The following is a 14,912-nucleotide window of genomic DNA, read 5'->3' as shown; positions in this document are numbered from 1 at the left end:
TGTAGTTAACCAATCGCTGGGCCGTTTATAATCGAGCTAAGACTTCCGCAACAAATAATGCCTTCAGTGATCTGATTAGTTGAAGCTTTCATACACGTCCAATCGCAGGGCTGTTTACAAACGGAAAACGGAGAGACTGTTCGGGAGAGCTCGTGAAAACTCGACGATAAGGTACCTGACCGCCCCTAAAATTTTCTCAACGGATTTAGACGATTCACAAAAATGATCAATTTAAGAAATAAAACGGCGGATTTCCGCGGATCCGCGGAAAATTGCCATGTATGTACAATGACCTGCAGGATTGTTTTTGACAAATTGGAAACAAAGCCCAGACGTTCTCTCCACCTGCTTTCCACTACAAACCAAAGCTTGGACTCCATCTCTGAACGGCCATATGGATCACTTAGTGAGTGTGTTTATCATTTTAATCGCCATTATCCTGACATAGAGTTAATCCACTTTGGTCGTTTCAGCCGGTGCAGATTCTGCTCTGAGAAAGATGAAGATTAAATCAAATTATATATTTTTTTCAGACTCATCTGATGGAATCTGCTTTGCTATTGTGCCTCTTGGCCAAAAGAGGGATATAAATAAAGCTACAGTGTATTACCATGTCCAAATATTCATCTAGTGAGTTACCAACACTTAATATAACTGTTAAATCTGTAAATCCCCAATTGTATTCTACGGACACTTATTTTAGCCCAAACGAGATGGTTAGCTTTGCATTTTGAAGTTTTAAAGATGACTCAATCCAGAAAATCCATTTAAAAATCAACTCCTTGCAATTTTAATCCAAACAAAGACAGTTTTAGAGGCTGGGATTTTGGTAGCAATGGACAGAATAAAATTAGATAACAACAACAACAAAAGCGAGCAACGTTAGCTTAAAGTGCTCAGTTATCACAAGGAAGGATTTAAAATTTGATTTAAAAGTTGAAGGGAAAATGAACAAAGAACAAACAAACAAACAAGTTTCGAAGCACTGGGTGGGACTTCGGTATCTTTGGTTCAAATGATGATAGCTAGCTAGCTAGTTTCCTTGTGGTGGGGTACATGAATCACTGTTGGCTGCAACTTTAAAATGTTTTAAATTCATTAATGAAAGGACAAAGAAAGTGTCTGAAATTTTATGACTCATTGCAATTTTGGCAAAAAAAGGTGTATTTTACAAGTACTTACCTTCACCGAAACAATAGTTTAACTAGGTTTAGTAAGTGTTGCAAACTATAAAATGCACAGAGCAGTGATACTTCAATTAATTTATTTGATATACTGTATTGTATATTGCATACTTTTAATCCTAACAAAGGCAGGTACAAGGCACTGGGTTGGATTTTCTTTTTTGGGCTTTTTTTATTTCTTTTTTTTCTTTTCATAATTAGGTGAGAAAACAAGATATGAAGCTAAAAACAAATATCTGGGCAAAAAGTCTACAAACATCTACGAAAAACTAAACTGTTTTTATTTCAAAAAGTTATACTTTGTAAAACAATGCTGTACACATACTTAGGTTAGGAGGGAAAGCCTTGTTGAGTAAAAGTTTTTAAACCTATAAAAATGTGAATTCCAATGACACTAAAACTCAATTTATCTTGCTATACTGTTACTTTAATCCCCCCCAAAAAGGTATTTTTAAAGGCAACAGGCACCTCCACAACCTTCGTCAGAATAGGCGATTCAAATAATGGATTAGAATTAGGATAGAAAAGTGACAAATTAGGTTGTGTCACGAAAAATCGGTTATAATCCATAGAAATGTTGTTTCATTTTGGAGCTAGTTATGTTATTTTGGGTGAGAATGTGGTATGATAGCTAGCAAGTTACCGTGTGGGATGAAGAGAATAAAAAGGATTTTAACATTAAAGTGCACGAAAAAGATTTTTGTTGTTCAAAAATTAAGATGAGCTAAATTTAACATGGAATAATATATATCAATCGAAAAGACATCTTAGCCTACCACAATATGTCCTGTATAACAAAATCCATGTGAGTGACACTTAAAGGTGGATATATTTTACCAATACTCAAACAACAGCACGCTTCCTTCTGTTGACTGCATAATATCATAGTCCAAAGTCTAAACTGTTGAAATGCTTGGTAGATTCCCTTTTGAAATATATGGATGTATACAACAGTGCATGATGACAAAAGCCGAACACACAAAAGTGGTGATCTTTTGAGGACAGGGCATATTTGGCCCGGGTGGTTTTGAAATGCAAAGCAGTGACATTAAACAATATAATTTTTTTTAACCGTTGCTTCGAGTGACGGGCCAATAGATATCAAAGGCTTTTGAATTCACGGCCCTACCAACTGATTCAGATTTCCTCTGCAACTTCACTCTGGCCATATTCTTTGCTTTCGCTAAGTAGAGTCACTTGACATCAAGCACAAACTCAAATCCACCACTGTGTGAGAGGGGGGAGAAAAATAACAATCCATGGATTTCTGCAGCTGATATTCAGGAGAATTCTGGTTCCTGGCTAGACATTATTTTTTGATCTTGTGAAGAGTTCCCAGGCTAATAATTGTCTAATCATAATTAGCATACGGCTAAAAGTAAAACTGCTAATTACGAGCTTGAAATGACCAAATACGCTCGCCATTAACAGGACTGTACATTTCTGCTGGCCTTGAGGCTCCTGTTCATCTTCCAGGCTTTTTCAAAGGATGAGTAATTTTACTTTATTTTTGTTTTAGTATTCAGTAGTCACCTTGTTAAAATGTAGATAATTTTTAACTTAATGATACTTGAAATCTTACTCAAAACATGTAAAGGGCTGGAAATAGGTTAAACCGTGGCGAGTAATAGCTTGAATTAATTTGTACTGCTGTGAGATTTAGTTCATGATAGTGCAAAGCACCAATGGACCACAAGTGACATGAAAAATAAAAACATGTATCCCATACTGTGATGATAAACTCCATAAACAAATGAAAAACATCTGTTCAAGGCCCATCAGAAGGCAGCTGTCCATAACAACATGCCAATCTTTCAGGCAGAATGATGGTGGGGCACGTGAGATTAATACCACCACAGATTTCAACTTGTTTTGAAACGCGTGCAAACAGCACAAAAATCCTCCCACTGACTACTTCACTAAATACTCTCAGAAAGAACATTCTGTGCTACAATCGAGTCAACCAAAGCATGTTGTTAGACAGTAGATAAATGGTGAAACATCGACATTTAAAGTGGTAAAAATCACAATTTTAACAAAATATGAGACGAGGACAAAGCATGAAGTGGCTGGATGTTTATCATATGCTCACTGTCAATCCCACCTCACTTATAAAGTAGCACAAAGCTAAAAAGGGGGATGACTGTCTGCAAGCTTACTTTGAGGAGAATGTAACGGCGCATACAGTAGGATCCCTGGACCAAATGGCTGCAGAAAGCCTCTCAAGGGCGTGCAGCCACCGGGCTGGATGGGCCACTGACAGAGAGGTAATTGAATGCCAGGCTGCATGGCTGAAGGTCACATCAGGGAACGTGTGTGTGTGTGTGTGTGTGTGTGTGTGTGAATGCATGAAGGGGCTAATGGCGTCGCAGAAAGCCTTGTGTTTGTGTATGTTACAATTCAACGAGACAGTGTTTAAAATAACTCTTGCGATATTATTTATAAGATGTATTCAGAAGGGTGCCTTTAATGTTTTTTACTCGGTAGGGATAGTGAAGCATGTGAGCGGCTTGAAAGTTTTTAGAAGTTTGCTGTGAGATGACCACGGCTGTCCACTAGGTGTGTGCATCCCTCCAATAAAAGATGAGTTGATGCGTATCCCGACAAAATCCAAACCAATTTTACGATTCAAATCATTTTTTTGCTACACCCCTACTCTCCACAAAAGCGGCTATTCGTGTTTTTAAGGGTTGGGTTTTTTTCTGCTGATGGGATGTTGGAGAATGTGCAAGGCTTACAAATTCTGAGACAAGGTGCTTAAGGTGACCATAAGTTGTATGCAGAGGGGAGGGGATGTGCCATTTCTCGTTGGTGAGGGTGATGCATGGTTTTAAAAGTTTGAAGAAAGCTACTATATGGTGACAATGGATCTCTGAAATAAATTGATTTGGGGGTGGGGTGGGCGTGGGTGTTAAAAAAACTGCTGGAACTGAGAAAGTGGGCGGTGGGAAGCACAGTAAGCAGAGACTGAAGACAACTGACAAATGTGGCTGGAAAATTGTCATGGATGTCCAAAACAGTTGCTACAATTTTTTAAATAGTGGATGGAGTGAAAGGGGGTTGCGTCAAGTTTAACACTAACAACCCAAGGGGCCTCGCCCACCCCTCGTGTTTGCTGCTTCACGGCCAGTCCAGATAGCTGCCTTTATTATTTCGCCCTCTTTTAATTGCTGCGTGCTCTGATGCGGCATGCTCAGTCAGGGATGCTGTGGATGTGCTGACACCTGCGCAAAAACTCGGGTGCAGAACAGACAAGGAGAGAAAGATGGCCGTCCGTGGCTTGCCAAAGGCACAAAGGGAGAAGCAACACATTGCAGCTCCCAAGTGCACATGACAAGGCGCTTCTGAATTAAAGTTAATAAGTTTAGTAATACGCCGAAGACAGGGTCTGAATCGTGCTGTTCGTTTTGAATGTATGGACATTGGGGATTCTGTTACGCAAAGTTTCAACAAAAACTAAAGTTTGGTTTAACTGACTAGGACTTAGCGATATGGGCTTAAAATAAAATTGCAGATTATCCCCCCCCCCTCACAAATATAAGATATATATACTTTATATATACTGTATATATTTAATTTTTTCCCCAAAGCAGTTCAATTGATGGATGTATATTTTTCCCCTTCTCCCTTTCACCAATGGCAAATGGCAATGGCATTAATCAAAATGTTTTACTTTTGTTTTAGGGTTATCATTCTTTTATACAGATAATGTGCAATATGCATACTGTACATATACAGGTATATACACATACATATATATGCATATATACAAACATATTTTTAGCCCCTTCATGCATTCATACTCCACACACACACACACACACACACACACACACACACACACACACACACACACACGCTCCTTTCTTATGAAAAATGATTGAGTTCATGTTATCTGTTTCTTAGCAGAAAAACTAAAGTTTGGTTTAACTGACTAGGACTTAGCGATATGGGCTTAAAATAAAATTGCAGATTATCCCCCCCCCCTCACAAATATAAGATATATATACTTTATATATACTGTATATATTTAATTTTTTCCCCAAAGCAGTTCAATTGATGGATGTATATTTTTCCCCTTCTCCCTTTCACCAATGGCAAATGGCAATGGCATTAATCAAAATGTTTTACTTTTGTTTTAGGGTTATCATTCTTTTATACAGATAATGTGCAATATGCATACTGTACATATACAGGTATATACACATACATATATATGCATATATACAAACATATTTTTAGCCCCTTCATGCATTCATACTCCACACACACACACACACACACACACACACACACACACACACACACATGCCTTCCACTCGGCTCCTTTCTTATGAAAAATGATTGAGTTCATGTTATCTGTTTCTTAGCAGGAATTGAAGTGATTGGAAATGACGACCAAATTTCATGCTGCCAAGTAAAACTGACTTTGGGGGCTGAATTTTAAAAACATTTGGGGTGATGCTCCGGAGCAGATTTTTGAAATTCCTATAAGGTGCATTGAGTTATTGAGGAGGAGTAAAGCAGTAGTACGTACAGTGAACACATTCGCTAGTGAAAATTGACATCTTGTGACAAGCCGAGATTCAAACCCTCATCTCTATCTTCAACTCAAAGGCTATGCTGATATCAAATCCAAAGCGATGCAACTCTACAGGGGTCTGTTAGTCATTTCAGTGGTTTAAAAACCAGAATTTCACACAAGTTGGGCAAAACACTCTTCCACACTTACTTATTGAAAAATGGACTAATAATGTGAATCTATTTGTTGGTAGCAGTAAACTCTTAGATTCCAGTGAACAAAATAAATGTCCACGGCTGTGAATGAGTTAAAGGCATTCAACCCGTGAATACTACAGAACGTTTTGGAAACTGCACTTCATCATCCTTGTTGACTTTTTTACATTTTGTTTCATGATGAATTCAATTCATTTTGACGGAGAAAATTCATGGTCACACAACGAATGAAACTCACAAAGGTTTTCCTTTAGTAACATGTCAGATGTAATGAGCAGTATCAGCACAAATAAAAGCATCACCACACCAAATCCAGACTGACACAATGTCCCAGACCGAAATAACAGAAGTCAGAGCTATCGATCTGTCTAAAGCCCAATCTCAAATCTCCGGGGACACCTTTGAAAACGTGATTGAGAGTCTCACCACCTATCCAAATAAAAGCTGACTACATATGAATGTTTTTTTGTTTGTTTGTTTGTTTGTTTTTTCAAGAGCTCTATCGCCAAGTCACGGTTCACATGGGATTTCCGCATGCTGTCAAACAAGAACACAAAGCTGAAAATAGTCCCCTTCAAACAGCAACATTCTGCCACTGTCACTTAATTACCGCTTACGGTGTGGCTCCTGCTTCACCTTGATTGGTTGCCAAATCACTGTTGACTTTGTTGAAGTGACCTCCAGTCTCCCAGACCATATGCTAGACAACCCCACCCCCAAGTCCGCAGCAAATAATAATAAATGAATTGAAAAAGAAACTTCTGTGACCGAGGCTGATTGTTCCTGCCTGCCCTATTTTTGTGGCCCTTTCGCAGTCTGTGCAGGAGAACACCATCAATAGATTTGAAATTAAGTTGAGGAACAAAAGCATATTTACTACATCTCTCCAATAAAAGACGATGTGATACGTATCTGGGATACTACGATTCGAGGACAGTTCTTTTTACATTTGAATCAGTGGGATTACGATTCGATTCAACATGGTATGGCTAAATTTGAGAGAGTATGATGCAATGAGTTTCTTGTTGTCATTTTACAAACACACACGCACACACACACACACACACACACACCCACGCACACACACACACACACACACACACCCACGCACACACACACACACACACACACACCCACGCACACACACACACACACACACACACCCACGCACACACACACACACACACACACACCCACGCACACACACACACACACACACACACCCACGCACACACACACACACACACACACACCCACGCACACACACACACACACACACACACCCACGCACACACACACACACACACACACACCCACGCACACACACACACACACACACACACCCACGCACACACACACACACACACACACACCCACGCACACACACACACACACACACACACCCACGCACACACACACACACACACACACACCCACGCACACACACACACACACACACACACCCACGCACACACACACACACACACACACACCCACGCACACACACACACACACACACACACCCACGCACACACACACACACACACACACACCCACGCACACACACACACACACACACACACCCACGCACACACACACACACACACACACACCCACGCACACACACACACACACACACACACCCACGCACACACACACACACACACACACACCCACGCACACACACACACACACACACACACCCACGCACACACACACACACACACACACACCCACGCACACACACACACACACACACACACCCACGCACACACACACACACACACACACACGCACACACACACACAAACGCAACATCAGAGGAAGCAATTTTCTGCTGCGTTGAAGGCAGTGCGCAGATGTATTGACGAAATCAACATGCTTTAAGCTTACAACATGTCAAGTAAGCGTCAAATGGGAGTGCCATTAAACTGCTTGAAGTTTCCTTTTCGAAGAATTGGTCACAACTGCGAAACTGCACCTTGTTGTGAAGTGAGTCGAGTTCACTGCCACCATTCAGTCCTCATATCGCAAATGTGTGCTCGCAAGTCAAAGCAAAAATATCGGACAAAGGAAGGCTTGTATCTAAGTCGGGGCACTCTTTTCTCAAGGCATTTATGTTTGACACTTACACTCAAAGGTCACCAATGGAAAAAAAATTGAATAGCTCGAGCCTTAGTATGATGGAGCACAGATGAATAACACTTCCAACTACGACCATAATCACAAAGCTTCTTTAAAAGAATGACACTCAAAACCCCAAAATTCCAGCTGGACTATTTAAATGGCCGATTTTAGCTTTTTAAAATGGAACTGAATTTGACTTTTTCAGATTTTTTTTTTAACACGTCTCAAAAAACAAAGATAATGACACTAACCCACCCACCCCCCGCACACAACTCGACAATAATCCAACAATAATCTGACGATTTTTGTCGACGTTTACTCTCTGTGGCAAAATTAAACAAATGCAAAGTTTTGTTAACAGTCAGATATTCTCCTTGGGAGCCCCCCCAAAAAAGTATTTTATTCATTGTACTTTTTAATTTCTCATCCAACTAAACAGTAAAAGGTTTGAGGCTGCCAAATATTAAAATTAGCATTGGCCCTAAAGAAATAGATAGATAGATAGATAGATAGATAGATAGATAGATAGATAGATAGATAGATAGATAGATAGATAGATAGATAGATAATCCAAATCTACTTCTAATAATGGTAAAGTAAGAATCGTTGCTAGAACTCTACCATAAGGGTGAGTGTCAACGGCATTGCGAGACAGTTCTTCTCCGATAAATCTGGATGTGTTGCATACACAAGTGAATGCACAGAAGCGTGCGAAACAGACGGGGTGAGTGAGAGAGAGGAAAAGAAAAAAAAAGGCGCAGATGCTCAGCAGTCGACTTGTCCTGAGGCTTAAACCAGGCTATCGTTTGCCAGTTTGCACAACACACCATGTCAGAATGTTCACGTGAACGTGCATCACAGTTGGTAGGACTGTGATGCTTCTCACTAAATATGCACTGCTTGATTCCCTGCCCAAATAGTCATTGTCCCGCCTTTGCATTTTCCCATTCAGATCTTAGTTTACTGACATCACCTTCCACGTTCTGGCACCATCTCATCAGCCACCCGCATCGCAGAAAAATAATAATCCCAGCTAAACTTGACCCATTTACTGTCTTGGCAGTTTTGATTTACAGATGACATGAATCTGCCACCGAACTTGTCACAGCATCTCCACTCTCTGGCCCTCAGAATTTACGACAAGAAGATCAAATTTCAGGGGGAAAAGTTATCTTCGAGCTTTGATTCACTTTGGAGAGTATCATAGGGTTTCATTAAGCACGTACTTTTTTTTTTTTTTTTTACAAAATAAATGTGCGCTAAATATACAAAATGTAGGGTTTCATTAAGCACGTACTTTTTTATTTTTTTACAAAATAAATGTGCGCCAAATATACAAAATAGCGTATGGATAGTCTGATAATGACCAAAGCTTTCCAAAAAAGACCACAATTTTAAGACTTCGAAAAAATTAGGAGCCTTACTGTTTTTTAGTTTTAGTATGCAATCATAAATTTATCTTTGTATTTCTATAGATTTAATGTGAAATATGCCTGAAAACATTGTCTGTACAAGAGCAAAAGATTCTACGATGGGGACAATTTGAGAATGGGCAATCACTTTATGATTATTTCCTTTCGGAAAAATGGTTTGGACAAATTGTGTTCTGTTTTAGAGGCTCCGCTGCAAAAATAAGCCTCCCATCAAAATAATGTTGAGTATTGTGGGCACACAAGAAAAGAAATGTATTATAAAGTGAGAAGTAATTTCAACAAGCAAGCTGTATTTTTTTTTCCAAGATAAAAGTTTTTTTTTTTTTATGTTTCAATAAAAAAGTATTTTTCCCCAAATAAAACATGGTATGCTCCCCCAAAAAGTTTTAATTTACAGAGGGGGAAAAAAATTCAAATTTAAAAAGTCACAACTCTTGCAAGAAAAAAATAGCATTATCTTCAAAAATAATAACAAAACAGTATTTACATGTCTCTTAAAATGAAAAAAAAAGACATAAAACTCGATGTCTGCTCCCTGCGCGAGCAAGATGCGGCAAGTTCCACATAGGTACACACATTTTACAATCCTAATTTCAACTGCCTTAAGGTCATTCGCATGGCAAAAAAAGAGGTTTCCCTGGATCGTGAAACAAAAAATGAAAACAAACAAATGAAATTCATCTGAATAATATGGTTGTGCTATTTTGGAAGGAGACACTTTTTCAACAGAGGAACTGTTGACCGTTTCCCCACCTCACTTAAATTTAAAGCACAATAAGCACTTATTTGGTTCGTGTGTTATTTTTTCATAGGGAAGTATATTTTCATTTATTTTCAATAGTGTACTTTTCAGATAGATAGACAGAAAGATAGAGTGACTAATTTTAAAATGTGCCCCTTTTCAAGAAGAATGTTTGCATTTGTTCAACATGCAAACCTGAAGTTGAAATTTAACATGACTTTTGTCATATTTATCTTTCGAGTGTGGCCCTACTGAAGGCCCCCTGCAAATAAACGCCTGGTACTCTCTGCAGTTGAGTGTCTAAAAAAGCCCTGGTGGCTCTTAGAGGAAATTGTCTAGTCTGTCACCTTCACTGCAGCAAAGCTAAGCAGACTCTCAAACACAAACACACACACACACACACACACACACACACACACACACACACACAGCCACGCTTTCAGAGCCCACTCGCTATCAGACTTCACGCCAGACGTGTGCAATAGCAGAGCAGTTTCGACTGGGATGCGTGGACGTGGGGGGGGGGGGGGGGGTAGTCACTGGGATCAGTTACCAGGCAACAGCTTGGCCCGTGTCTCCCTCGTCTGGACATGAATGGGAAAGCAAGGTTAAGTGAGTGCATCTGTCAATGCACATGGAGTACGACTGGGAGCCCACACTTAAAAAAAAAAATAGTCTGATATGCATTTGATGATGCACAATGGATGTTGAACACACACTATACTATCACGACAGCCCACCAAAGTGCATATTGCAGGCTCCTGTCAAAGCTAAGAGTGCATTAATCTGACACGTGATGCATTATTTAGCTACTTGCTCCATCCTTGGAGGGACTCAGACGGTCACACCCCTCTCATAGGAGTATGGGACCTGCCGTGCTATGATCCCACATGCACGCGTTCTACACGAATGAAGCATGATCAATCTTGCTCAAGAGCCAATTGCTCAGAGTCCAATCCTTTGCTTGTGTGTGTGTGAGCGTGTGTGTGAGCGTGTGTGTGTGTGTGTGTGTGTGTGTGTGTGTGTGTGTGTGTGTGCGTGTGTGTGTGTGTGTGTGTGTGTGTGTGTGTGTGTGTGTGTGTGTGTGTGTGTGTGTGTGTGTAAGCCTCGAGGAACAAAATCTCGTGCAAGAAAAAAAAGCAACGCATATCTGGAGCTGCAACAGCAGCAGCACACTCGCTCTCTCGCACGCACGCACGCAAGCACGCACGTACAGATGGTGTGCAAAAATGCAACGGGAGGTATTATATTGCACTTCGACTCACCTTGAGCGGCCGTTCCTCTGGTGCTGAATACACTTGCTATCAGAGTGGCCACATACCAAATCATACTATTGCCAGCCAGCTAGCGCCACGCCAAGTGCCCCGTTCGTTCGACCACGATGGCTCATATTCGACCTTGCGCCTCCTTATCTAGCGCTCCTCTCTCCTCCTTTTCCTTTTTCTTTCTTTTTTTAGCGACTTCTCGCATCCGGTGTCGTCTCCCCGGCGCGTTCGCCTCCCTTCGTCCCTTCTTCCCTCCCCCGTCCTTCCATCCGCATCCCCGATGAGACACAGCACCTGCACCGCCGCCGCCGCGCTTGTCTCGCCACACACGGAGCCGTTTTTTTCCTCTCCCCCTCCTTCTCTCTCTCCTTTTACTAGCGCCTGAGCGGAGAGCCCCGGAGTGGGAGGAAGCGCAAAGCCCAGCCTCCCCCAGCTCATGCCCTCCCTTCTCTCCCTCCTTGCAAATCCCGCCCCTTTCTCTCACCTGATTGGCTGCCGGTTGGGCCTCCCGCGAGGGGATTGGTCTGGACGGGCGTGCGCCCCATTCAAGGTGAGTTGGAGCGTGCCCGTAGTAGAGTTGTAGGGGAGCCGCAGAATCATGCGCACTGACAGAGAGACATGTCATGGGCATATTTCCACCTACAAAAAAAAAAAAAATAAGAAACCTGAAAAAATTTCTAAAAAGTATCTCCATGTGTACCGTCTACGCCTTTCAGTGTTTGCCGTGTGTCGTGCATGTGTGTGTGACGCATGGGTGTGGCGACAGAAATAAAGCATGGGGATGCAAGCAGCTTCTCTCCACTACACACGGTTAGCCCTGATAAGCCAGCCACTATCCACTACTACGCTACACACATCTCCCCACCCCTCCCCTCGCCTCGTCTTCAATGGATGCCGCCTTCTGCATGCATGTGCACACACAGGGCTGCGATTGATTATTGCACCTCCAGAAAACGGCGCTTTGCACCAGGCAGGACCATCAAAGGCGTTATTCTGCATATTCAATACATGTCGTATTTTATATCGGCAGCACGGAGGATTCGCGATGAGCACGTCTGCCTCACAACTCTGAGGTTGGGGGTTCAAAGCTCAGCTCGGGCTTTTCGATGTGGAGTTTGCGTTCTCCTCGTGCATTGCAAAAACATGCATGTTAGGTTAATTCGGTCCATTTTCTAAAGCAGTAAGGTACACTTCACTAGACAAATAATTCACAATCACCGACAAATGATTTTGAGCAAAATGATTTTGAGCAGGGGTGTCAAACTCATTTTTGTAGGGGGGCACATTGTAGTTAGGGTTTCACTGAGCGGCCCATTATGAAACCCAATTTTCTGAAACCATATAAATTTTTGATCACCCCCACATATTACATATACAGCACATCTGAGAAAGAATATGAACTAAAGAGGGCAAAAAAAAAACCGATAAGGAGGCAGTTAAAATTTAAATGACCATCATTTTTATTCTTTGTTTTTTTATATTATGCACAACTCACATTTATTGTGCAATAATCTAATTGTAACATGTATTTGTTACATATTTTGATGCATTTGTTATGCTTGAGAGAACATTTATGTTTGAATTTTGGGGGTCTTGGAACGGATTAGGGCATTTACATGGAAAACTCGTCTCTACTAAATTTTCTCATCAAGAAATTTCTTCCAGAACTAATTAATTTCGTAAGTAGAGGTACCACTGTACAGTGTTGGGACATAAACTGGATTTAATGATATTGTGGTGCTCACACAACAGCGAGGAACAACTGCGCTTCTTCTTCTTTTCCTTTTGGCGTTTCACTTCAGGGGTCGTCACAGCAAATCAGTTGCCTCCATCTAACCCTGTTTTGTGCATCCTCTCACCCCAGCTACCTTCATGTCATCTTTCACAACATCCATAAACCTCCTCTTTGGTCGTCCTCTCTGCCTACTGCCTGGCAGTTCAAGACACAGCATCCTTCTAACAATATATTCTCTCTCTCTCCTCTGGACATGTCCAAACCACCGCTGATGTACTCATTCCTGATCCTATCCAACCTGGTCGCTCCCAAAGAGAACCTCAACCTCATCTCTGCTACCTCTAGCTCTGCCTCCTGTCTCTTCTTCAGTGGCACTGTCTTCAGTCCAAACAGCATGGCTGGTCTCACCGCAGTTTTGTACACCTTTCCTTTCATCTTAGCTGAAACTCTTCAATCACACATCACATCTGACACCAGCCGTTTCAGCCTGCCTGTACATGCTGCTTCACCTCTTTTCTGCAATCTCCATTGCTCTGGACAGTTGACCCCAAGTACGAGGAACAACTGCACTATAATATTTATCAGCAGAAGCACAAGCTTAAATTTGTTCCCTCCACACAATTACACATGTAGGCAAGTCATTAGTCAACACGTCATGCACAATTATGGTTGACATCAAAACTAAAGGAAGTAATAAGACAGGAAGTAATAGGATAATTGAAAAGAAGTAATTAAACAGCTTTTGAATGATTATTTTATGCTTCAATGGCCATTGACATTGTGCTTTTTCTGGTGTTTGTACCTTAACTACCAGTAACAGTAGAATACAGCTGGACATTCAACACTATGAAGACGTTCACATCTAATTGACTCAGTCAGCTGCAGTCATTGTTTTCCGCAGAGGATAAAGAATATATGCCACTGAGTATGCTCTGTGTGTTGCTATTTGTGTTGAAATGCTTGTGGCTTAAAGGATTATAACTACAGCAACAGTGATTCTAGTTTTATTAGCCCGTCTATGATGTTTTCTGTTGTGGTTAGTTATCAAGCTAACGGACTTTGATTAAATATTCAATGTATAATTCTCTATTATTTCATGTTTAAACTTCAAATGGGAATAAAACAATAAAACAGCCTGAAGATAGCACTTGGCCTCTTTTTTTTGGGGGGGGGGGTGGAATTGTTCACTGTTGTTTGTTGTGAAGTTCGCTGCCACTATTTAGTGTTTACAACTCTTATTTTTGCTCGCAACTCAAGACAAAAATTGCATTGAATGCTCTGATTAGGCAATTTTCCAGGGTCAGTGTGTGAAAAACACATAATATGACACTGATATTGGGCCACATGGGCTCCAGGAATTGTTTTGGGCGTCTGCGCAAGGTGAGCTTTGACCCTCTTCTGCATAGTAAGACACAATGAAATTATCAACACACACTGTCCATTCCACCCCTCCCATCCGAAGTTACCGAATTGCTGATACAACAACACAAGACGACTTGCATGCAGCCACATCTGAGATGCAGGTTGATGGCGAAACACGGTGTGACATAACATCTGGCTCACGAGGCAATTTTTATTTGCCGTGATGCCTTTGGATTTCCCCGCTAGAGAAACGTAACATAATCTCTTACGCAACCAAACTATTGGTTTTAGACGAAGCCGTGATAGAACATGAAATCTTTCACATTT

General features: G+C 41.2%; 1 protein-coding gene across 4 annotated transcripts in view; it reads right to left on the bottom strand.

Annotated features, from left to right (window-relative positions):
* The window catches only part of igsf9ba (immunoglobulin superfamily, member 9Ba), a 55,325-nt gene extending 42,954 nt beyond the window's left edge, over positions 1-12,371 (bottom strand). For 2 of the 4 annotated variants that reach the window (XM_019874354.1, XM_019874356.1), the window contains exon 1: positions 11,489-11,934. In XM_019874354.1, coding sequence (XP_019729913.1) covers positions 11,489-11,552 — 64 coding nt within the window. In that variant the 5' untranslated portion in view covers positions 11,553-11,934. Of the gene's footprint in view, positions 1-11,488; positions 11,936-11,972 lie in introns of those variants that run through there. The other 2 variants (XM_019874355.1, XM_019874357.1) reach the window with 2 other exon arrangements.
* Positions 12,372-14,912: the final 2,541 nt, after the last annotated feature.

The sequence above is a fragment of the Hippocampus comes genome, unplaced genomic scaffold (genome assembly GCF_001891065.2).
Source record: "Hippocampus comes isolate QL1 unplaced genomic scaffold, H_comes_QL1_v1.1 scaffold125, whole genome shotgun sequence".
Lineage (NCBI taxonomy): Eukaryota > Metazoa > Chordata > Actinopteri > Syngnathiformes > Syngnathidae > Hippocampus > Hippocampus comes.
Note: the sequence above shows the minus strand (reverse complement) of the source record. Positions and strands in the feature narration are given on the sequence as shown.